This window comes from Sorex fumeus, unplaced genomic scaffold (genome assembly GCF_029834395.1).
Source record: "Sorex fumeus unplaced genomic scaffold, SorFum_2.1 ptg000098l, whole genome shotgun sequence".
NCBI lineage: Eukaryota > Metazoa > Chordata > Mammalia > Eulipotyphla > Soricidae > Sorex > Sorex fumeus.
The window spans coordinates 37347921-37373100 of record NW_026606155.1 but is presented as its reverse complement, the minus strand read 5'-3'; the positions used below and the strand labels follow the sequence as shown (position 1 = coordinate 37373100).

The window sequence follows — 25180 nt, the reverse complement described above, 5'->3', positions numbered from 1 at the left end:
TCATCCCTGCTAGTCTAGAACTATCTCCAAGAGTTATTTTTCTATGAATCTTTTAGTTGACTTCTCACCACCATCACTCTCCTCTACGCCCTGACAGCATTTTCAAACTTATGCTCTGACAGCATTTTTAATCTGTTACATTAATTGACAACATTGTGTTATTAACTATTCAAAAAAAAAACAGGTGTTTTATTCCAGAAGTATTCCTTAGTCATACATATACTATACATATATACATGTATATGTATCTCCCACAAAGTGCCTGGTCCAGGTATAAAAATAGGCTTTCTTAAATTGAGAAAATTACTTCTGGTTTACTATCATTTGCTTTTTATTAATATTCTTATGTCCAATGGCAGACTTTGAAAAGATGTTGTGGGTTCTTCTTTTCATTAACATCATACTAAAAAATCATTTGAAAAGTATAAGTAGACTTGTTTACAGTCCATCCCCGACTTAACATGTTCTTAAACAGAATAACAATAGTGTTCATAGTTTTTGGATTTGTAGTTAAACATGATTACGAAGTTACCTTCATTTTGTAATCTGCATCATGCAAATTTTTGAAAAGTTCTATTGTGAAAAATAGAAAAACTTCCATGTAAATACAATAAATGATTATTCTGCACAAGTAAATGAATTTCTTTGTGAGACTAACCTACATGTAACAAGACAATCTGATTCAAGAGTCTAGCTAAGAGTCTAGCTAATTTAGGATATACAGACCTAGCAAATAAAAAACACACGACTTCTAGTTAAATTATAATTTTTTAGAAGTGTTTCTTTGATGGGTATTTTTCCTCAAGTGCTAGCTGCTCTCAGAACTTTCATCTCTAGCCAAATCTGTTGTTTTTATTTTTTAAACTTTTATCTTTCATTTTTGTTTGTTTTGAGGGTTATACTTGGTGGTTCTTGGATCTTTAGTCCTGGTGCTTCACTCAGAAATTATTCCTAGTGGGGCTCTGGGAACCACATTGAGGTGCCCGGATTCAACCCCGGTCTGCCTCATGCAAGGCAAGAACCCTCTCCGCTGTACTCGTGTCTAATCACCCAAATCTGCTCTTAATAAAATCCTAAACTAATTCTGACTGAATCAAAGTTAAAAGCATCGGGGGCAGGAGAGAGTACTGTGGTTTTGACACATGCCTACCGCGACCCTGATCTGGGGTCCATCCCCGGCACGTGCACAGGGCTGTGCAAGCACTGCCAAGTGCAGCCCTGGAGACCCCTGTACTCTGGGTATGGCCTCGAGCCTTTCCCATCCACCTAGCAGCATTCACTGCACTGACCAGGTTAATCCTTGGCACTGCAGTATGTGAACAGCACCTCAAGATTAATGCAGTCGCATATCCTTGCATTATAGCATTGAATCACTGGGCCCTTGGGGGAGGTCAAAAAATATTCTTTTTTTAATTTCTTTTTAAAATTAAAAAAAATTTAAATTAAATTTTAATTTTTAAAAATTTCTTTTTTAAATTTCTGACATAATTTTGAGTACTGTCAAGAGTCACATAACATATTCCCATACATGGGGCCGGAGAGATAGTACAGCAGGTAATGACTGTCCTGTGGCTTGTACTGAGTGCTGTGTTTGAGTCTGGCAGCTCTGCTGTCCATGATCCCTGGCTTCTCATGTGATTTTCAGTCACACCATAGCCAGTAACCTGCAAGTACTCTAAGAAAAATAGATACAGCCCCTGGTAAGCACTGCAACTAAAAGATTTGTGAGCACAACAGCCAGAAAGTGCGACCTCTAGTGAGCTCATGTGAGCACTGCAGGGACCATCAGCAAGCAGCACAGCCAGAATGCATGTGTCACGACTAAAGCATGTGACCCCAGCAAGCAATGCACAGGCCCTGTAACAGGGACACACCTTTGGTAAGCACCATGACTGAGTGTGCGTGCACCAAAGTCAGGTGTATATGTGACCCAATCATCATAACAATGAGTCATAACAACAATGAAAGGAAGAGGGAATTTAAATATAATTAAAAAAAAAAACTAAAACCTTTTTTTTGTTCTTTTTTTTGGACCAAACATGAGTGGGGGCCTAATCCTGACATTGTGCTCAGGGATCATTTCTGTTGGGCTCAAGGGACCATATGGGATGCTGGGGATCAAACCCAGGTCAGCTACATGCAAAGCAAGTGCCCACCTGTTGTACTATCGCTCTTATCCAATTTTAAATATGTGTTCAATAGCACAAGGCATTTAAGAAAATGCAGCTTAAAACTACGGTGAAATTATATGCCTATTAAAATGCTAAAATTAATAAAATTGATCATATCAAGTGTTGTTGAAGATAGAAATCCTAACTTTTATATACTTTTAGTGGGAATGTCCTCCCCCAGTTTTCCTTTTTTTTCCTTTTTGGGTCATACCTGGCAATACACAGGGCTTACTCCTGGCTCTGCCCTCAGGAATTACCCCTGGCAGTGCTCAGGGGACCATATGGGACGCTGGGAATTGAACCCGGGTTGGCTGTGTGCAAGGCAATCGCCCTAACTGCTGTGCTGTCGCTCCAGCCCCCCCCAATTTTTTTTAAATACATGAAAAAATATTTAGGAATATCTTAAAAAATTAAGCATACTCCTACCATATAATCTAGCCACTCCACCTTGGGTATTCACCTATCAGAAAGGAAATATCCATATAAGGATTTGTATACAGATGCTCACAGCAGTTTTACTTGTAAGAGACAAAAGTGGAAAACTACCCAAATACTTGTCAGTAGACAGTATGATTCATTTCTCTTCATACTTCAGAAAATGCAAGCCAATAGTTACAGAAAGCAAGGCATGATGATGGGAAGGTGGGGAAGAAAGGGAATAGAAGAGATTAAAATGGGCCTGAATGAACATTTGGGGAGCATAGACATGAATATAGTCTTTTTATTGGGGGGGGGGTTACACCCAGTGATGCTCAGGAATTACCCTTGGCAGTATGCCGGAGATTGAACCCTGGTCAGCCGCATGCAAGGCAAACGGCCTCCCTGCTGTACTATTGCTCCAGCCCCATGAGTAATGATTTGGGTAATGGCCTTTTTTGGTTGTTTTGTTTTGTTCCGGGGCTGTGCTTGGCAGTGCTCTGGAGGAGTCTGGTCATGGTTTTGACATATACATCATCAAATGTATCAAACTTAAACTTCAATATATGCAATTTACTAAATACCATATTTTTTTCTTCTGTTTTTTTTTGGGGGGGGGTCACACCCTGTGATGCTCAGGGGTTATTCCTGGCTCTTAACCCAGGAATCACTCTTTGTGGTGCTCAGGAGACCACATGGGATGCTGGGGATTGAACCTGGGTTGGCTGCATGCCAGACAAACACCCTACCCACTGAACTATCACTCCAACCCCATTGAAAACAAATTATACCTATTTGAAAGAAAGCAATTATTCGGTATAGAAAAGTGCTTTGGGGATGTCTATTGTTTATCTCAACTTGGAAAAACACCAACACTTTATCAGAATTTAGTCACCAAATTAGCAAGAGTGGTGTTTACAGTTGAGAAGGAAAATCTTGAAAAATTCCAATTATGTTTTTATGGCTATTTCAGTTTTGGCAATATGTTAAGCTCTCCTTCTTATAATAATTCTACCTTTTCATGCCAGTTACTTTGTTCTTGACAATCTCCAGTTTTTTAGGCCTCAGTTTTCTCCACATGTCACAGAGATCAGCTGACTTCTAGGGAAGTGAATAATGAAAAAATGGGAAGGCAGAAATGTGGTATTTTAGAAAATAGGAAAAGATGATCTAGAAAAAAAATCAGTTTGGAACTTGAGACATAGTTCAGTGGGTTAAGACGTCTGCCTTGAATGCAATCTGGGTTTGATTCCACACCTGACCTGGGTTGAATCCCAGAGTGTCGCCAGGAGAGATCCCTGAGCAGAGCCAGAAGTAAGGTCAGGAGCACAGTCAGGTAAGGTTTCCAAAGCAAATAAATTTGGGCATATCTATAGTGAAGAGCACGCAGCAATGCTCACGTTCCTAATATTGGTATAATGCTTCAATACTTTATTATTATTATTCTTACTTTTGCTTTTTTGGGTCATACCCGGTGATGCTCAGGGGTTACTCATGGTTCTGCACTCATTAATCATACCTGGCAGTGCTCGGTGGACCATATGGGATGCCAGGGATCTAACCCAGGTCAACCACATCCAAGGCAAACGCCCTCCCTGCTGTACTATAGCTCTGGTCCCCTGCTTCAATACTTTAACAAAAAACTTCGATCAAAAGAGTCTGTTATTTGGGGCAAAAACTTACCACCATTCCTTGTGTCCCTTGAATATAATAAAACCATAATATAGAAAGGCATCTAGACCAGTAGGATGGGTGTCGCTGAGTTGTTTTGGCTCTGGGACCTTTGGTTCAGACCCAGCCCAGCAAATTAACCTTTTTTCTAGGCTAAATATTACTGCTCCAAAGTGCTCCTTCCTGTTTGCCCTGGACCTGGCTGACCCTGCAGATCCCGCACAAGGTGTCCTGTCTCCAGCACCACCTGGAGCGAGCCTCTGAATCCCAAATCGAGAGGTACAGCCCAGCCCAATAGCCCCGGCCAAGTCCCCCTCGCTGTCCTGTTGGGGACTCTGAAATGCTCAGCCCTTTCTGGTGACAACGGAGACAGTTTGGGGAGCTGGACATGCCAGAGTCTGGGGGGCTGTGCTGAGAACTGAGAGGCTCAAAGATCACTTTCTGGTCCGCATCCTTGGCAGGTGCAGGGAGAGACCCAAGTGGGGGGGGGGGCGCCCAGCGGACCAGCTGTCCCCCGCCCATATGGCAGGGGTGTGTTTGAGTTAGGGGTTCAGAATGTGGAGTGCCACACACCTGGGTTCGAACAGAGCTCTGCTGCCCGGCGGCCGTGGGCCGCTCACGCGTCCCCTCGGACCATCGGTTTCCGGCACTGTCCGGCCGGCCGGCGGAGACTGGCGGGGACGCGCCGCCCCGCTCGCTGGGCGCCGCGATGGGCGCTGCGCCGACGCCCCCTGCTGGCCAGCCGGGCTCCCGCGCTCGGCGGCCCGCGCCCAACGCTCAGCTCGGGGGGCCGCCCGCCGCCGGATGCCCGGCGCCCGGACCCTGCTCGGCCTCCTGGCCGCCTTGGTGGCCGGGGGCGCCGTCGCCTTTCTGGCCTACTGTGTCTACTTTGACCGGAAGCGGCGTGGCGACCCCGCGTTCAAGCGCCACCTGCGGGACAGTGAGTCGGCGGGGCGGGCGGCGGGAGCCGCGGGGAGCACCTCTGGGGCCGCCTCCGGGGTCGCCAACACGCCCGCGCGTGCCGCCTTGTGTTTGCAGAGAGAAGAGCCGGGCAGCTGAAGGCAATGCCGCAGGCCACGCAGGTGACGTGCTTGCGCGACGCCCAGGGGCTCGGTTTCCAGGCGTGCCCCCGGGCAGGGGTGCCAGCGACGTCCGACTGGCCGGCTAGCCCCACTTCCCCTGGGAGAGCGCCGGAGGAACCTTTCAGGGTGATGGAAAGGCCTTGGGACAAACTCGGTAGGAACAGGAGCTGCTAGTGACAAGTGACGGAAGAGGCGCCCCAGACACCCCGTTAGCGGGGTTGCAAGCCACCACCACCCCCTCCCCAACACGCACACACCCTATTTCTTTTCTTTTCTTTTTGAACCACACCCGGCGATGCTCAGCAGGACTTAGTCTTGGTTCTGCGTTCAAGGATCTCCTGGAGCTGCTCCTGGCGGGAAAGACTAGATGGGTGCTGGGGATCGAATCCCCACCTCGGCTTGGCCGCATGCAAAGCAATACCCTCGTTCCTACCCGCGCTCACAGCTATATCTGGCCCAGAAGCAGAAGGCATCTTCATTTTCTTGAAAATGAAATTTGACGGTTCGCTTTTTCAACCTAACATAATGCCAGCCACCTTAGTGATGAACCCAGGTGAGCTCCCAAGAGCTCGGAGTGCTTCCCTGGTTCCTAGGTTCATCCAGGACTCAGCGGGAGGTATTGTGTCATTCTGAGGGGTGGGTGGCTTGAAGGGCCAGTGCCGGGCCTCCTTTGTGTGAAGCCCCTTTCCGGGGGTGGGGCAGGTGTGCAGAAAGGTAAGGTCTTCTCCTGCCCAACAGTGGCTGAGGCCAACAACTGCCCTAGGAGCTCAGAGGAGAGGAGCCCTCTTCAGGCATGTCATGCAGGTTGAGTTCTGACAGCCTATTGCTGCATTAGGTGGCAGAAACGGGTTTGTTCCTGAATCTGGTGGCACTGAATGTGGGCACCATCTGGTGAGGATGGTTTTTCTGTGTTACTCAGCTTTACCCAGAGCGACTCTCGGTTAGGTGCTAGGTCATCAGGAAGGTTCCTCGAGTTCTCACGTTTTCATGCTGGCTGATCACATATCTGACACTGTTGTTTTATTTTTAGTTTTAGGGGCCACATCCTGAGATGCTTAGGAGCTATTCCTGGCTCTGTGCTTAGAGTGACTCCTGGTGGTGGTCAGGGGCTGAAATTACAACTCCATTTTTAAGAAATTGGCTTAATAAACAATCATGTTTATTATCTTTCATATTTTGACAATAGGTTGAAAATGTGGTGTGCTTTATTGATTTGGTCTTGCTTTTTGGGCCATACCATGTGGTGCTCAGGGTCTTGACCTGGCAGTGATGTTCTGGGGTTCCTGCAAGGCACCTGTTCCAGCCTGTTGAGCTCTCCCTTCCACCCTGAATTTGTTTTTTAAATTAAATGAATTTAATCAGTAACCATATACCTTACATTTATTATTCACTGTTAAATGTTTTTGAATCTTAGTTGTGGGATCCAGCATATAATGAAAAACTGAAAGAACTTTTTCTGCAAGAGGTACAAATGGGAGAATTTTGGTTATCCAGAGGTAAGAATGTCAACATTCTTTTGTAAGTAGTTACTCATAATTTATACAAAGAAATATCTATTGGTATTTGTCAAATAGCAAGCTGTGTTTGGCAAGTTGCTTCAGCTGTTTGTTCCTGGGCCACACCTGGGCTTACGCCTGGATCTCTGGATCACACTTGGTAGGTTTGGGGTACCGGGGATTGAAACTGTGCTAGCTGCTGCAAGGCAAGCGCCTTTCCCACTGTACTATCTCTCCTGGCTCAGTGTGCTTCAGTTTAAAGAGAAATTGTCCTATCATTTTCCCCTCGATCATATTTCAGCTCCGCTGTTATGTAGTGTTGTGTTTATGCTGCAGTCTTGGAAGTGGGCAGATGGAAAGCAAAGCTAAATATAAGAAAACATCATTTATTGTCAGGTGAAATTCTAAATAAACTTCCCAAATGGGGTGTTGTATGAATTGAAAGATTTACAAATTTTAAATTGCTTGACAAAAAATTTCTGCCCCTTGTTTTGTCTTGGGGTAACATGTGCCAGTATTCAGGACTAACCTCCTGGCTAGTTGCTCAGGCGACCATATGGTGCTGGGGCTCAAGTAAGGGCAATTGAGTAGAACTTTTCAACTTTACCATTATTGAATTGGGATAGTATAAATATGGGGAGGAAAATTCTGAATTATAAGTTAAAATCCTCTGCTCCTGCCGGAGAGCCCGGCAAACTACCGAGAGTATCTCGCCCGTACGGCAAAGCCTGGCAAGCTCCCTGTGACGTATTCGATATGCCAAACAGAGTAACAAGTGTCACAATGGAGACGTTACTGGGCCCGCTTGAGCAAATTGATGAACAACGGGAGTAACAGTGACAGTGATACTTTACTTCTATTCCCTTTACTTCTGCTCCCTATTCTGTGATGTAATAATTCAGTGAAACTTAGAGGTAAAAATGTTACAGGTATTAAAATTAAAGCAAAGTTGTAGGAGCTGGAGAGAGTACAGTGGGGAGGGAGCTTACCTTGCATAAGGGCCAACCCAGGCTTGATCCCTGCATCCTCTATGGTTCTCCAGCACCACCAGGTATAATTCCTTAGTGCAGAGACAGGAGTAAGCCCTGAGTAATGCTAGGTGTGGCTCCAAATCCAAAAACAAAAAGTAAAATTCAAACAGGTTAATTTTTTTCTTTTTGGGTCATACCTGGCGATGTACAGGTGTGACCTGGTATCCTGGCTCATGTACTCAGGAATTACTGCTGGCGGTGCTCAGGGGACCATGTGGGATACTAGGAATTGAACCTGGGTCGGCCGCACGCAAGGCAAACGCCCTACTCACTGTAATTCGCTCCAGCCCCCCATTATTTTCCCTTTCAATCTTATTTCTTTGATGCCCTATATTTACTAGCTCTTTAAGCTCCCAACTTTTGTAGTCTACTTCTAATACACTTCTACATTTCTGTCTTGTTTATTTTGTGGTTTTGGGGCCACACCCAGTGGTACTCATGGATCTGTGCTCAGGGATCAAGCCTGTTCCCTGAGGATCTATTCCTGGATCTGTACTCAGTCAGGGATCACACCTGGTCCTCCTATCTTTATTACTCATTAATTATCCACCAAACTCTATCAAAATCTTTACAGGTAGGACCGAGACGTACTTTTAAAATGTTCCCTATCACAGTCCAAATCCAGTGCTGGGGATTAGTACAGGTCAGATGCTTGTATTGCATGCTACTGATCCCAGTTGGGTTCCTGGCACCACTTATGGTCTACCAAGTACTGCTAGGTATTGCCTAAAAACTAAAACCCCACATATCAATGTGTGCAAGGCAAGTACCTTACCACTCTACTATTTTTTCCAGCTCCTAATAACTTCCTTTAATATCTAAAGTTATTTTTTAAAAAAAGCAATGAAAATTTGTTAAAAATATATAACGAGGTGTTTAAGTACAAAATGCTACCATGTAACCAAAAATAGTGACAAGACTGTTAGGTTATATGCTTTTTGTGGTTTTGCTAAGTTAATATGAATCTTTGGGAAGTACTTTTTTCTCTTCGGACTGTGTATTTCAACCAACTAATGGAAAATTAGGTTCAATTAGTAATAGTCTAATACATATTAATTATTAAAATATTTCCTATTTATTTGAAATGTCAACTTTTCTGGGAAAGCAACACACTGTAGTCAAGAGAGATTATAGGTACTTGCCTTGCACCTGGCCAGCTGGGGCCATGAGTGATCCCAGAACGCAGAGCCTGGAGTCAGCCCTAGGCACTGCTGACTATTGCCCAGAAACAAAAAGCTCTGGAAATGAAATTCATTGGTGTTAAATAGCTTTGAAACTTTAAATCATTTCCCTGGTTTGGCCTATTTCCTAAAACAAGGGAGTGAAACTAAGTGATTCTATGCTATAATAAGTAGAAATTGTATAATTTCCACTGTTCACAACTTTTTATTCTTAGTAACTTCACAGAAAATCATTGTAAAACTTATGTTAAGAAGTTCACAAATTGCTTATATCTTCCCCTAAATATATAATTAATGCTACGCTCAATCTTTAAACTTTCGATAATATAGTATTTAAAATTTCTTCAGTCAGTTCATTATGATTTCACCATTTACTCAATAGCAGAGTAGAAATCTTTACCCCACTCTGCATACCCAATTTGTATAACAAAAACATTTCCATTGCAATGTGCTTTTAAACATGGCATACACTTAATGCAATTTGGGTCTTATGCAGTTTAGACACAATGAATTCAGTAGCTCAACATTTCTCTCATCATACTCTTTACTGAGACTTGTCTTTTAGTTTGATGTACCGTTTCAATATTTGGTAATTTAAGTCTTGGTAATTTGTAGAAAGTGTATTCTGGAGAATTGTAAGTTTTCTAGAGCCCGAGCAATAAGACAGTGGGTAAGGCACTTCCCTTGCACACAGCTGACTCAGGTTTCATTCCAGCATCCCGTATGGTCTCCAGGAGATTCCTGAATGCAGAGCCAGGAGTAACCCTGGAGCTCTAGAGTGTGTAGCCCCCAATCCAAAGAACAACAGACATTCCTGTAAATGTATTCCTCTCTTTCAGGAGAGACTCATATAGGAGTTGAACATTTTGGCAATGCCCTCTTAGTGTGTGAGCAACCACAGGAACTTCTAAAGGTTTTTCAACACACACTCCCGCCCAAGGTATTTGAGATGCTATTGAACAAAATTCCCCTTATTTGCCAGGTAAGCATTTATTTGTCTTTATAAAATCAACACAGCATATAAACCATGTTGGGTATTATAACATAGAAATTACAAACTACGTGTGTGAATGTCCCCAAATTTTGGATGTGTCAAAATTTCAGCTTCTGTTACACATCAGCCAAAGAGAGACAGCAGCACATTTTAGTCTCTGAATTAGTGATTGTTTTTAAGTTGAAATATGCCTATTTTTTCCATAGTCCTTTCACTAAGTTGTATTTTGTATAGAATCATATGTTTAGGGGATGGGATATAGCTCAAAGAACTGGAGTGCATGCATTATACACAAGTCCAAGCTGGAAGCAGACCCTAAACACAGCCAAGTATGGCTCCCCCCTCAAAAATAAGATTTATACGTATCAACACAAAAAATACTGTTTATATTTTCTTTTCATACTTTGAAAAAAATTACTAGGCCTTTAAGACCTAGTGAAGACCTTTAAGTGTGAAATGACCTAATGACTTAATAATAATAATATAGAAAACAGTAAATTATCAAAGCAGTACTAATTTTTACTTCCCAATAATAAGAAAATATAGAAATCACTTGGTAAGGGCTGGAGAGATAGCACAGTGGGTACGGCGTCTGCCTTGCACATGGCCGACCCGGGTTCGATTCCCAGCATCCCATATGGTCCCCTGAGCACCAAGAGTAACCCCTGTGCATTGCCGGGTGTGACCAACCCCCCCCCCCCAAAAAAAAGGAATCACTTGGTAGATTTAAACATAGACAGTAATTTTAGTGTTTTTGAACGTTTAAGCTTAAATTGCTATGAAATGAAATTCATTTACAGGTCATTAATAGATATTAACCCCACTTTTATTTACCCAATCTTTTGGATTTTAGATATTACTTTAACTTTGGTTCACTTTTTATTACACCAATGACATGTAGTGGCTGAGAATACAATGTATATTGTTGTTCTGACTTGGAATTATTCATGTTGGATTTTGAAAACACAAAACAACACCACTGAAGCTTTAACAGTCAACTCTTAAACATTCCATGCTAGTATCAGACTGGCTGTTTCCTGAAGGTAGATGGAAATATAGATAACAACGTGTAATGCCCACCCTTAACAACAAGGCAGGCAAGAAAAAGATCGTGCATTGGTTGGAATGACTAGCAAGTAACTATTTTATGTATTTACCAGCAATTTGAGGCAGACATGAATGAACAGGAACACGAGGATGATCCTGATTGAAAAAACATTTCAACGTACCCAGAGTCCAGTCAGAATACTATACTATAGTATAAACAACTGCTTGGTGATGCTTCCATTTATTTTACTTTTAGTAATAAAAAATTTTCTATCTTATACATGATTGAACACATATTTTGCTTTAAAATTAACAGTCACAACTGACGAAACAATGGTTTATTTTTTTGAATCAAGTAACCAAGCTGCTGAATTTGTTGTAAGGCCTCAACAAATGTTGCATCTTATTATTTTCAATGAACATATAAGACCTTCTCATTATCCCTGGCAGATGGTAATTTTGTTTCTCCAGTGGTTATCCAGGTGCCAAACAGTCATGACAGACGTTTTAACATAGTGGCTACTGCTTTCAGGGGATTCTGTCAGGTGAATCCTCATTTGCAATGCCATAGCTGTTGGCAATCTTTCATTGATAGTCCATTGACCAGGACTTCTCTATCGTGGCTGGCCAAGGAGTCCTGCTTTGGCTGCCAAGGCTTCGTTCTGCTGAATATGGTATTCCTGAAATCTCATGGATATTCTTTGTGTCATTTTTAAATATTTTTGTAAGCAATGTTCTGAACAGGTAGTCTAAAAATCAAAAGAGAAAAACCAACATAAAATATTAAAAATAACACATGTATTCTAAGAAATGACCAATCAATTCTTCTTTCTAGTAATATTCAATCTAGTAATTAAATAGTAATGGATAATCAGTGACCACAGCTTTCAATCATTAATGCTTTCGTTCATTTATAAGAATATCAATTATTAAATACTTGCAATTGCAGGACGGAAGCACTTTTGTTGTAGGGATGAGAGTAAGTCAGTCCCAGTTTTCTGGACTCACTGACTCCCTTCTGTAGGCTTCAATATTCACAGAAAGTCAAATTCCTACGCCCTTATTCTGATTTTCTTGTAGCAAATTTTTCTTTTTAATAAGAAAACCTATTTTCAAGTCTTAATTCTCCACCTTTTACTTTTTTACACGATATTCTCTTAGAATTATCTCAGTTTTTGTCATTTATTTAACAAGCACTTTAATGATTGCTGGTTACTCCTGACTCTCTGCTCAGGGATCATTCCTGGTGGACACGGGGGATCATATGTGGTGTGGGGAATTGAACTTGGGTTCACTGCAAATATGGCAAGCACCTCGCCCACTGCACTATCTCTCTGGCCCTAAAGAAATCATTTTGAGTCACATGAGCCTTAAATAAGAAATCAATGAGAAAATAAAAATTAAGACTTCTACTAGGATTGGGTTAACAGAGTCCACTCAGGAACCAGCAAATTCAAGTTTTATCTTCTCTATAATTTCAGTGTGTTAGATAAGTCAAGTTAGGTTTTTGTGCCCAGGTTATCTTGTCTGAAACCTAATTAGAAAGATTTGTGGCTATGGAGCAACCCAGCAAGCTTTAACACTAAAATAAAGTATAATGAGACATATTAAAGCTGGCATTATTAAACTCAATGACCCTGGCTGCTTCAGTTTTTTAAAGCCAGACTCCAACATTTCTGTAATAACTACCTACCCCCAAGTACCTACCCCCAAGTATTTGACTTGCTCCTAGTTCATATTGTTTGATCCCATTTATATTGTTTGTTACAAGCTTAGAGAAACTTTAGCAGGTTCTCATACCTCTTCAGGTTTTACTTCTCTTGTTGTGAAGTCTTTAACACAGTCCAAAAAACATGTTTCTGTAAGTTTATTATATGTTCCAAGAAACTCCTTAAACTAGAAACAAACCAGAAGGTCATAATTAACACTTGATTTTTAAAAACACATTTTTTACAAAAAATTTAAAGTTTTAAGGTTACACCAGAGATGTTCAACGGATATATCTGGCAATGCTTGGGGAGTCATATGGGATACTACTGGGGCTCAAATTTGGTTTGGGTATATGCAATAAAACATCTTACCCACTCTATCTCTTCAGTCTCCAGAACACAGATATTTTGAACAGTTAATTACTGATGTTTTACATTTAGGCAAAATATCCAGAAATACTTGAACTAAAAGTTTTTTGCTAACTTGGGTATGATTTACAAAGTATAGTCATTTAGTTGAGCATTAATTATTTCCCTAAATTATATGAAAACTGATTATGTTTTATATCATTTGGTATCCATTTCTGAAATTAAATAGTTATCTGGGGGGAGGACACTGATGTATTTGGTTGCATCCAGCACTTTTTTAAGTTTTCTGCAAAATATCTTGTCTTTATATTATCTTACCTGTTTTATCTGATCAGATTCTGGTATTTGTGCAGCCATATTCTTTTGGTATGTATATTGTTACCTATTTAAAAATAAAAAAATTCATCAATCTATACACAAAGATTTTTCAATTTAGATGAAGAGTTAAGTAATCGGAACAAAAATAATTTATAAAACAAAAATAAAAATTTATCTGAAATAACTGTTCATATACATATATATGCAAACACACACATACATATGTAAATTTGCTTTTGGGCCACACCCGGTGCTGCTCAGGGCTTATTCCATCTCTGTACTCAGGGATCACTCCTAGCTGGCTCAGGGTACCATATGAGATACTAGGAATTGAACCTGGGTTGGTTGTATGTTAGGCAAGCGCCCTACCTGTTGTACTATCTCTCCATGCCCTGTTACCTGTAAAGTCACTTTTACTGATTTAGTTCTTTATCAGAGTTATACCCAGCAGTATTTGGAGGACACTGCAATTCTAGGGATTGAACTTAGGGTCCTTCATAATAGTGATGTACCACCTGAGCTACATCCCTGGCCTCAAGGTGACTTCTTTAAGTTCCGTTGCCAGAGGTTTTTTTTGTTTTTTGTTTTTGGGTCACATCCGGTGATGTTCAGGGGCTACTCCTGGCTCTGCACTCTGGAATTACTCCTGGTGGTGCTTGGGGGACAAATGGGATGCCAGGGATCAAACTCAGGTCAGCCGCATGCAAGGCAGCTGTACTATCGGTCTGGCCCCAACCAGAGTTTTATGGGAGACAAGAAATTTGTTGTCTTTACTTAAGTCACTATACTGCTAGTTGCTAATATAACTTTGATCTGAGGCACTATTCTTTCACAAAAATTCTAGTGCTAATATCATCCCCACAACCTTGATAAAAGATATTTAGAGTTTTAAAAGACTCTAATGAAGGAATGGGGGAAGGGCATATATGGTGCCAGGGATCAAACTCAGGTTGGCCATGTGCAAGGGAAGTGTCCTTTCTGCTTACTTCTCTCTGGACCCTCTAAAAGATTCTAAGAAAAAGCTGTAGGAAATACATACTATGCATTAACTGAGGGGGTGGACATGATCCCAGTACTGTATGGTTTCTTTAGCCCTGCCAGGACTGGTATCTGAGCACAGAGCCACGTGTAGACCCTAAGCACAGCTGGGTGTTACCAAAAAACAAAAACAAAAACACAAAAGCAAGCAAGCTTTTATAGGAAGGTATTATAGAAAGAAGTAACTGAGGCTTGAGAGATAAGTTGCTTCACTTGTACTAGCTAACTCACAGCACTACCTGGTCACCATAACACTTCTGGGAGCACCCTCTAAGGTCAAAGCTGGGAGTAAGTAGTGTGCCCCACCCCACCGAGCACTGCTGAGTGTGGCCTAACCACTCCCCAATATAAAGAAGAATGATTATAGAAACTTATCACAGGTGACATCTGTGATCTACTTGGGGGAACCACAACAAAGTGAAACAACTTTGAACACAAAAGCCTTTCTGAATTAGTAGGATATTTACATATTTTAAGTGGAGGTCCAGGCTCATTAACTTGAATTATTTTTTTCTATCCTGGACAATTTAAAAATAAATGAATATCCAGCATAAAAGATTGTGTGAGGGGCCAGAGTGATAGCACAGCGGGTAGGGCATTTGCCTTGCACTTGGCCGACCTGGGTTCGATCCCTGGCATCCCATGTGGTCCCCTAAGCACCACCAGGAGTAATTCCTGAATGCAAAGCCAGGAGTAACTCCTGAGCATTGCTGGATGTGACCCAAAAAGGAAAAAAAAAAAAGGTTGTGTGAGGGCTGGAGCGATAGTACAACGGGTAGGGTGTTTCTGCCTTGTACGTGGCTGACCAGGTTTCCACCCCCAGCATCTCAAAAGGTCCCGAAGCACCACCAGGAGTTCCTGAGAGCAGAGCCAGGAGTACTCCCTGTACACCGCCGGGTGAGACCCGCAAAAAAACAAACAAACAAACAAAAAACCCACACACATGTATATATACATAGTGTGAAATAAAATTGTCTAAAAGAGGAATTAAACATGAGAAGAAATAAAGCATCATGAAAAGGAATAAGCACTGTCACTGTAGCACTGTCATCCTATTGTTCATCGATTTGCTCGAGCAGGCGTCAGTAACGTCTCCATTGTGATACTTGTTGTTACTGTGTTTGGCATATCGAATACGCCACGGGGAGCTTGCCAGGCTCTGCCATGCAGGCGGGATACTCTCAGTAACTTGCTGGGCTCTCTGAGAGGGACGGAAGAATCGAACCTGGGTGGGCCGCGTGCAAGGCAAACGCCCTACCTGCTGTACTAGGAATAAACTAATGTTAATTATGTAAACTATAGACTCAAAACTTCTATGTATAGTATTTACTATTATTATTATTATATACTCATTATACTTAATGAATTTCCTGGTAATCAGTGCATAAAGAATAAGCTGGATCTATTATTCCCACTAGCTCATCAATTATTATTTAAAGTGGCTCCAAAGACCATGGCATTTTGATGGAGCTTGCACTGAGATAAAACTAAATAGGGAATTCAAGTTTAGGGGAAAATGTAGGTTACCAGGCCAGAGAAGGAGCTGAAAAGGTTGATCACATGTTTGGCATATAAAAGGCCTATGTTTATTATGTAAAAAAAATTTTTTTTGGAGGGGGAGAAGGGGGACTCACACCCAGCTGTGCTCAGAGCTTCAGAGCTAACTTCTGGTTTCTCACTCAGGGGTCACTCCTGGCCAGTCCAGGGGACTATATGTGGTTCTGGGGACCAAATCGGAGTTGGCTGTGTGCAAGAAAGCACCTACCCAGTGTCCCATCACTCCAGCCCCTAGAAGGCCTGTGTTTAATCCCCAGTATATCTCTCCTTTCCTCTCTGCAACTCCAGCACCATCAGGAACAAGAAGAAGCACAGAGCAGGGAGCAGCGCCTGAGCACCACTTGGTGTGGCAAACAGAAAACCAGAACAAAGCACATGTATGTTACCATAAAAAAGAAACACCGATTGTTAATATAATCAATAGTAATTTCATTCCAACATTCCCACCAGGTATACTGCAACTTCCCTCTTTTGTATTTATTCTTCCCTTTTCTTTTTTCTGTCCTATACATTTTCAACATTTCTGACATTTCCCTTGAAATGTTAGGGGAAAAAATACCTGAAAAATTTAATTGTCTAAAAGAAAAAAAGGGTCTATACTCAGGGAACATTGAATTTGAAGTAACACAATATAATCTGTCTTTTCAAGACTTTCCTTTTTCTTTTTTGCCTTTAGGGTCACACCCAGCAGTGCTCAGGGATCAGACCTGGCAGGAGTCAGGGGATTATATGGGGTGCTGGGAACTGAACCTGGGTCGACTGTGTCAAGGCAAGTGCCCTACCTGCTTTACTGTCTCTCTGGCCCTAATAAGGACATCCTCACGTGCTACCAAAAATGAAGTAGAAATTTTTGATTAACCAACATTCAGACTATGCTTCATAAGCACCTAAGGGCTAGTGAAGAATGCCTTTTAGGGTTCAGCAGTAGAGCACATGCCTGCATACAAGACCCCAGCAACCCACATGGCAGTCACAGAGTACCACTGTGTGTGGTTCCTAAACAAACACCAAGAAATGAAAAACTACCGCTTTTTATTCCTGTTTTACAGGTTTATAAATAACTTCTTTCGGGGGGACCATTCCTAGTAATGTTCAGGAGGCCCACCAGAGCCTCATCACTGGTGCTCAGGGGGCATATGGTGCCAACAGAACCCAGACCTCACACATGCATGGCATATGTCTACCAAGTGAGCCATCTCGCTGGCCTGAAACAGATTTTTTTGGTTGTTGTCATGTAAACCACCTCAGAAAATACCAGGAATTACCTCATTTTTCAGTTACTGCTATGACTATCATCATTTATTAGTTCCAGGTAAGATACAACCTAATTTAGTTTCCCTTTACCTCAGGTAAGCCATGAAACACTAATTCTATCCTCTCCACTATTAAACTAAATATTTAAACCTAATTATAACATTACCTTTTAATAGCATATTTCATTATTGGATCTTAGCAGTTACTATTTTACTTATTAGAAATTCCTCCAACTTTGAATATATACAGTTCTTGACTATATCAATTGCTCAAGTATAGTTCTTAAATGCATCAAGCACCAGTCATGGTTTCAAAGATAGATGCAGCTTTATGATAGCTACAAAATACCACTAACAGGGGGCCAGAGAGAGTATGGAAGGTAAGGCACTTGTCTTGCATGCGCCTATGGTGGTATGATCCTGACTTGAATCTTTGACACCCCATGAGCACTGCTAGGGCTACTATTGAGCATTACACTGCAGAGTATGAACACTGCGGAGTATGGTTCCCCTTACGTCTCTTTATTACTAACAAGTGAATAAAGAATTATGTAAATACACACACACACACACATACACACACACTGTAATTTATGATTCGTGCGTCTGGGAAGATGGGGTAACCATGCTTTTCCATATTCTTCTGTGTATGGCTAATAACTTGGACATTACATGTAAGATTCTGAAAGGTGGAAAAGTGAGCATACAGGTTGTAGACCTTGGGGCCAGAGAAACCGAGACATGAATTCTTTCTCTGTACTATCTCACCTTAAGACTTGGAGAAAACAAAGTCAAAAACAATCTGCAAATGCCAACGGGGACAGTCAACCCTCAGGCCTGCCCTCTTTAGACTAAAGCCAGGAAGGGGGATGCCTGAAAACCAGAAATGTTTAGATAAAAGTTGCCATGACAAAACTCTGTGACATCCGTTCCCACTGTATCAGTGTTGGACTGAAGGAGTGCCTCCAAATCCAAGCCCAAAGGACTATCAGAGAATAATATGCTGGAGCAGGAACCTTCATTCTTGTTTTGGGTTAATGATCCTGCCCCAGGTGCCAAGAGCAGCCCGAAAGTCCACCTAACTTGTCAATAAAGGTCTATCCGTAGTCATCCCATCTGGGGTAATCAAATGATGCACAGTTAAGACGCAGGACGTGCATCACTGCTCCTGGTAACTAGACCATATAGCCATATGGTATAGTAAAGCCAAGCGAAGAGTGTAATGAGGCCCGATGCTGAGACGGAACTTCACTCTCATCCAGCAGTAATGAGAACCTAACCGATCCTGGCCTCCTTCCCAAGACGAGATGCTAGAAAACAACAGAAGCTGGAAAAAAAAATCTGAAAAGAAAAGAATAAGATACCAGAGAATTACGGGATGAATTCAGGAGGACCCATATAACAATTATTAGTCTGTGAGGAACAGGAAGGTAAATCTGATGAAACACTAAAGAAATCATAGATAAGGATTTCCCAGAGTTGAGGAGTGCAGACAGCAAGACCCAAGAGACCTGAAGGGTCCTATTAAATATAGACCTACATAGAAAAACTCCAAGATTCTTTATAATCATAATGATAAAAGCCAAAGACAGAGATATTAAAACAGCAAGATCAAAACAGGAACTCACATACAAAAAGGAAGTCGATAAAATTCACAGCAAGCAAATCTATTAAACGGGACTTGAGCCAGAAAAGAATCATGAAATACAGTTCAAAAATAAAACAAAATGAATACCTCATCAAGTACACTCTATAGCTAGATTATCATTTAGATTTTAAGGAACAGGATGAAGCTTCATGGACAGGCAACAGCTTAGGGAATTCACAGCCTTTTGAAACCAGTTTTGCAAGAAGCATGAAAGGAGCTCCCCTGAGACAGAAACTTCTCGGCACTTTCCCACTGAGCATGGCATTCACTCATGGTGCTGATGGTTGCCCTCTACTAGATTAAGAAAGGTCAATTTGTTCCAAGTTCCTAAGGGATTTTATAGTTTTTCCAATAATGAATCAATGTTTCATCATTTATATTGAATGTTCCATGTCTATTCAGGTAACTTTTTTTTTTTTACACAGAGATTTTTACTACAATCCTATTTATTAATGCAGGTACTTAAGCATAATTTATAATATTTTTGGGGGGTGGGGTTACGGTTTAGGTCACCCTGGAAGTGCTCAGGGCTTACTTCTGGCTTTGAACTCAAGAACTGCTTCTGGTGAGCTCGAGGATCCATATGGGGTGCTGGGGATAAAACGTGGGTCAGCTACATGCAAGGCAAACCAATGTCCTACCCACTGTACTATCATCCCAGCCCCTCTATAATATTTTCTAACATAAAGCCAATGTTCCCTTTCAAGGATAAAACATTTTTATGTTTATAGGCCTATTCAGACTTTTCTTTGATAATTTCTAAACTGTCTTTTTACTCTTAACTAAATTATTTGTAGGATTTAGCTATTTCATGTAATTAAAAAATGTATCAGTACAGAACTGTCCAATGGTTTATTTTAAAATTTATGTACCTATAAAAAAAGATATACAGTATTTGAAAATAATCCTTTATCAACTTACCACTGATTTACAATTTTGTGGAATTTCAGGAGTTTAGCTTTATCTGTATGTGTGCATTTGTCACTATCTCCACAATAAATTTTAAAAAGTTTCTTTTTTGGGATATAAAGAAATAAAAAGGTAAAGGTAAAGGCCCTCCTGTTGATCACTGATTTGCTCGAGCAGGCTGAGTAATGTCTCCATTGGAGACTTTGTTGTTACTGTGTCTGGCATATCGAATATGTCACGGGGAGCTTGCCAGGCTCTGCCGTGCAGGCGAGATACTCTCGGTAGCTTGCCGGGCTCTCCGAGAGGGGCAGAGGAATCGAACTCGGGTCGGCCATGTTGGCTGCGTGCAAGGCAAACGCCCTACCGCTGTGCTATCAAAATTGAAGATTTTTCTCTACAAAATTGAAATTGCATGGAAAGAGGAAGAGGCTGAGAGGAGCCCTTGGGACACTGGTAGAGGGAAGTGGGCCTTCTGGTGATGGATGTATTATTGGAATGATGTACACATTAAAAGTATTATTAAACAAAAAAGTATAATTAAAAGTATAATTAAATCCTGGTACCCCCATAAAAATGGTTTAAATTATTTAACATCATTTATCAAAGAGAAATGAAATTAGGTTCACCCAAAAACCTGTACATAAACATTATCAGTAATTTATTCATTACTGTTAAGACTTGTTAACAGACCAGACATTCTTTTGCGAGTGCATGGTCAAATAAATTGGAAAACCCATACCACAGACTACTCTGTAGCTATAAAAATGAATGAACTAGGATGAATCTCCACGGAGAGTTAGGCTGAATGAAATAAGCCAATACCACAAAAGAAGGTTCAATTTTATGATTACATTTTGACATTACTGAAATGATAAAATGGCAGAAATAGAGAACAGTAGTTTACAGGGATGGGCTATGGAGGGCCTGGGATAGAAGTAAAGGCATATAAGGCATCATGAGATTTTTGTAATGAAAATATTCTACATCTTAACTTAATATCATGGTAATTTTGTAAACTGTAACCATTATGGAAAACTGGGTGAAGGGCACTAGGCATTCCTGTATTTTTTCACAAAACTGCATATGAATGAGCCAGAGAAATAGTACAGCAGGTAGGGCACTTGCCTTGCACAGTGGACCCAAGTTTAATCTCTGGGCACCCTACATGATCCTCTGAGCTTGCCAGGAATGATCCCTGAGCAGTAACCCCTGAGCACTACAGGATGTGTGCCAACCCCCTCCCCGCCCCACCTCCCAAAAATCCACAAAGCAAAACAAAAAACTGCATATAAACTGGTGTAATCTCAAAATAAAACATTCAATTAAAGATGTGAAGTTGCCCAGCTTTATAATCCTTGCAATAAAAAAAAGTAAAAAGTAAAGGCCCTCCCATTGATCATCGATTTGCTCGAGCGGGCCCAGTAACGTCTCCATTGGAGACTTTGTTGTTACTGTGTCTGGCATATCGAATACTCTCGGTAGCTTGCCCGGCTCTCCGAGAGGGGCAGAGGAATCGAACTCGGGTCGGCCATAGTTGGCTGCGTGCAAGGCAGACGCCCTACTCGCTGTGCTATCGCTCCAGTCCCCTTGCAATAAAAAGAAGATAAAAATAAAGTGCTAGCAGATGTTCAGAACTAGAGTTCTCTTTTCACCCAGAAAACAACTTAAGATTAAAGAACTGGTAAAACCACTTTTTTTGGGAAATAGGTGTTACACGAAACCATTGTTTTCTGGAAACTTGGGGAGCGGGGAGAGTAGACAGGAAGCCTAGCAACAATGGGCTTAGAAAGTGAGGTCACAGGACTAGTGTGAATACTTCCCATACAGGAAGCCAGGTCTGAGACCCTGGATCAGCTGGTGCCTACCCCCTGCACCTCCTAGGGATACCTCCTCCTACCCAGCACCATAGAGATGTGGCCAAAGAAACACAAACAAAGGGCAATAAAAATGCATCAAGGAATATGGTCTACCATAGCACCTCTAGGCTGAAAGAACAGAAGGTGATTCATAAGACCAAAACCATGGGTCCTTGATTAGTGTACATGGATAGTTGTAGACTGCCTATAATTTAGGAAGACACAGCAAACTGGACTCTACAGCCTGTATTAAAAAGGAAAAAGAAATCTAATTTCCTTACATAGAATACCTTAGAGTTTTACATGTTTGCTAATTTGTGATGAAACCGGATTCATTTTCCTATTTCCTTTTTGGGTCACAGCCAGCGATGCACAGGGGTTACTCCTGGCTCATGCACTCAGGAATTACTCGGGGTGGCAGTGCTCGGGGGACCTATGGGATGCTGGGAATCGAACCCGGGCCGGCTGTGTGCAAGGCAAACACCCTACCCACTGTACTGTTACTTCAGTGCCTCATTTTCCCATTTCTACTCTCACATTTCTTCAGGTTAAATTTTGTGTGTGTATGTGTTTGTGTGGTTTGGGCCATATGTGGTGGTGCTCCCGGAGGCTCTGTGCTTGGGTGACACTGTGGTGTTGTGTTTGGTCTTGGGATCACATCAACACAAGTTATTTTTGTGCTAAGTAAAATATAAAACTAGGGAACTTAAAAGAGAGTCATTAAGATCAAACCTTTTCTGATGCATGTGTTTCCGTTATGTTCTGGAAAAGTAGTTATCCAGCTCTTGCTTGAATGTCTCCAGTCAGATTTGATCTCTACCTGAAAAATGAGGGTTTTACAATGACTACTTAAGCCCCTTTAAATTATATATGACAAAATATAAATTTGTGTTGACTACATAATTTTGAAAAAGACTCTTCCTTGTCAATAAAATTAGTTTCTCTAGTCTATTCTGAGGTTATTAGCTATGTTCTTAAAAATACTTAAAACGTTCTCTCGAGGCAGTACACTCAGGTGAACATCACAGAAAAGATAAGCAATTCCCCTATATTTCTGAAAATAAAAAACTAGTGAACTTAAAAGGGAGTCATTAAGATCAAACCATTGAGATCAAAAAGGGACTCATTAAGATTAAAAAAATTCTCCATTTATTTGTGTTAGGTCCGGAGGCAAATTATAAAATATATTCCAACTTTGTTTATAGTGATTCTTCTGATGTCCTTGGCTATTATAATTGCTTAGTCCTTCCATGATCAGTACTGGTAATCAGTACTCTTATGACATAGGAAAGGACCTGTTGTTGGAAAACAGGATCTACTCAGGGTCTCAATGCAGCTCCACAGGTTATTTACCATAAAGGAAAACTGTCCTTTTACACTGGAAAGATCTAAAATCACTACCTTAACCAGCTGATTAAATTTAGCATCACAGACACAACAAAAGACACAGTCATCACCTATGGGATATTTTTGCCAAAATATTTAACTGATCATGAATAAGTAATTAGGAAAATTCACAATGTGGGATAATGTGTAAAACAATAAGATGAGTCTTCAAAATGTAAAGTCATTAAGAAAAGCAGTTGACAGTTGCTCTAGAGAAATGTTTCAAGAATGACTATAAAAAGCAACGGCAAATTTCTAGAATGAAAATGTTTTATAACCAGGAAATTTGAATATCATGTTCTTCAGCATAGGATCATTATTGTAGCCATGTTATAGATTTTTCTTTTCTTTTTGGTTTCTGGGACCATCTGGTGGTGCACAGGGATCATTCCTGGTGATGCTATGGCGGCCCACCATATATAGTGCCAGGGGTCAAACCTGGTCAGTAGTGTGCAAGGAAAGTGTCTTACTAGAAGTATAGTTTTGACCCCTGTAATAGATTCTTACATACTTAAAAAATTAGGATTAAAGGTTACTATGCCTGCAACTTATTTGAAAGGGAAAGCAAATAAGTAAAAATGTTAACAAAAGAAACAAGAGGAAGAAAAAATCTTATCCAGCATCTCTGTTCCAAGCTTTGAGTGTCTTTTGAGAGGTCAGCTGTCTGAAATGATTTGAATTTTGATACACTTAGTATTCTGCTATTAGTCCATTTATTGGAGATATTGGCAGCAGGCTTAGGAAATTATTCTGATTAAATGGTAACCCTCTGTTATCAGAGCAAAAAATTCAAATATATTGAAATATTTGTTAACTGCTTTCAATTTTAAAGACTGGTTTCAATGACCTAAATATGAATCTTTGAGCACCAATCTATAATGGGGGCAAGGTGACTAGGATTTCAATGCCAACTCTAATAGTAAAGGTTGTAAAGCAAGTCATTTGCTCAGGGCATTTTAGGGAGTGTCCCACACCCCCATACACCCTTAGTAACTAGAGGGGAAAGGTCATTTTTTCTTCCACATATTAAGTTTCACTTAGAAAATGTGAGCTACAAAGTCTCTCATAGCCCTGACATTGGCATCTTCTCAACTCCAGTTCATTATAAAACAAAGAGCCTAGTAATCCATTAGGGAAATAATTAATAATACACACTCATCAAGACGCAAAGTTAAATGGTACTCAAAAGCAGAATCCTTAAGCACCCTTTTTAACGGCAGGGCTTAAAATCATATAGATGTGAAAATAAAACTTGTAATTTCGTTTTTACATCAGCTTCGGCGTATTAAAGATCCTAGTAAACTGTAAAAAAGGCAATGTCTGAGTAGTGCGTCCTCGATAATTAGCTGGTCAAATAAATAGTTAGGTCCTAGTAGTCTGGTCTCCAGATTTTTCAGCGAAAGGAGGGTCTCTGGCCGTCTGCTCAAGGTCACGGGCGTGGGTGCCCTACAGTCCCAGGCTCAATGTCTCAAGACAAGACCCTCGATCCCCCCAAACGCGGGTTAGCTCAGAGCTCCAAGTCCGACCTGCGTCCCAGCGACGCGGCCCCCGGACAGGTCCCAAACCTGCTCCGAGGACGCGCTGCCCCGCCGGGCTGGCCCTCAGGGTCCCATGAACACGCGGCGGCCTCCTCTTCGAGACCCGGCCACCTCCCGGGTGCCCACCGCCCAGGAACCCTGGATCCGGAGGGAGGAGAAGAGAGACCATACTTAGGCACGAGCTCTCGCGTCCGACCCCAGTACCTGGCTGGGGGGGCGAGTGCTGCCAGTCGAGCCTGGGGGCGGAGGTTGGGGTCAAGGCGGGCGCCGCAGCCGCTGGATGGAAGAGAACACGTGGGTGCGCCGCAGCCACTAGCCCGCAGACCCTCAGCGGCCGATTCGTTCCAGTTCCCCGCAGCTCGCAGGAAAAGACCGATGTCACCCACCGGATCCTAAAAAAAAAAATCTTCCGGGGACTATATGTTGTGATTCTTCACCTGGAATAACTGTCTTCTTGTCCGGACGGACTCTCCGCGGTCACACGGAATCGTCGGAAAGTTTTCTACGAA

The 25180-nt window shown here is 41.6% G+C and overlaps 2 protein-coding genes across 7 annotated transcripts; one reads left to right on the top strand and one right to left on the bottom strand.

The window, feature by feature from the left end:
- The first annotated feature begins 5063 nt into the window (after positions 1 to 5063).
- Positions 5064 to 11254, top strand: TOMM20L (translocase of outer mitochondrial membrane 20 like). Its single transcript, XM_056133226.1, has 5 exons — positions 5064 to 5199; positions 5298 to 5341; positions 6756 to 6837; positions 9889 to 10031; positions 11204 to 11254. The coding sequence occupies exons 1-5, from the start codon at positions 5064 to 5066 to the stop codon at positions 11252 to 11254; spliced, it is 456 nt and encodes a 151-aa protein (XP_055989201.1).
- Positions 10852 to 25017, bottom strand: TIMM9 (translocase of inner mitochondrial membrane 9). 6 transcript variants are annotated; one of them, XM_056133228.1, is made up of 5 exons: positions 24843 to 25010; positions 22480 to 22567; positions 13487 to 13550; positions 12891 to 12986; positions 10852 to 11839 (listed from the first exon to the last, which is right to left on the bottom strand). In XM_056133228.1, exons 3-5 carry the CDS (start codon positions 13523 to 13525, stop codon positions 11705 to 11707), a joined length of 270 nt encoding a protein of 89 aa, XP_055989203.1. In that variant the 5' UTR covers positions 13526 to 13550; positions 22480 to 22567; positions 24843 to 25010; the 3' UTR covers positions 10852 to 11704. The 6 variants fall into 6 exon arrangements, with proteins under 6 accessions (XP_055989203.1, XP_055989202.1, XP_055989204.1 ...); XM_056133227.1 differs by having other exon boundaries at positions 22480 to 22563; positions 24838 to 25007; XM_056133229.1 differs by having other exon boundaries at positions 24876 to 24982.
- Between the last annotated feature and the right edge of the window lie 163 nt (positions 25018 to 25180).

What these genes read in the sequence shown, in the direction of transcription:
- TOMM20L (XM_056133226.1), top strand. Translation starts at nt 5,064, where the DNA reads ATGCCCGGCGCCCGGACCCTGCTCGGCCTCCTGGCCGCCTTGGTGGCC. An exon ending in CAAGCGCCACCTGCGGGACA is followed by an intron (nt 5,200 to 5,297) that starts GTGAGTCGGCGG and finishes TTGTGTTTGCAG; the next exon opens with AGAGAAGAGCCGGGCAGCTG. An exon ending in AAATTCCCCTTATTTGCCAG is followed by an intron (nt 10,032 to 11,203) that starts GTAAGCATTTAT and finishes TGTATTTACCAG; the next exon opens with CAATTTGAGGCAGACATGAA.
- TIMM9 (XM_056133231.1), bottom strand. Translation starts at nt 13,525, where the DNA reads ATGGCTGCACAAATACCAGAATCTGATCAGATAAAACAG. An exon ending in AATCTGATCAGATAAAACAG is followed by an intron (nt 12,987 to 13,486) that starts GTAAGATAATAT and finishes GTTTGTTTCTAG; the next exon opens with TTTAAGGAGTTTCTTGGAAC. An exon ending in GAGAAGTAAAACCTGAAGAG is followed by an intron (nt 11,840 to 12,890) that starts GTATGAGAACCT and finishes TTTGATTTTTAG; the next exon opens with ACTACCTGTTCAGAACATTG.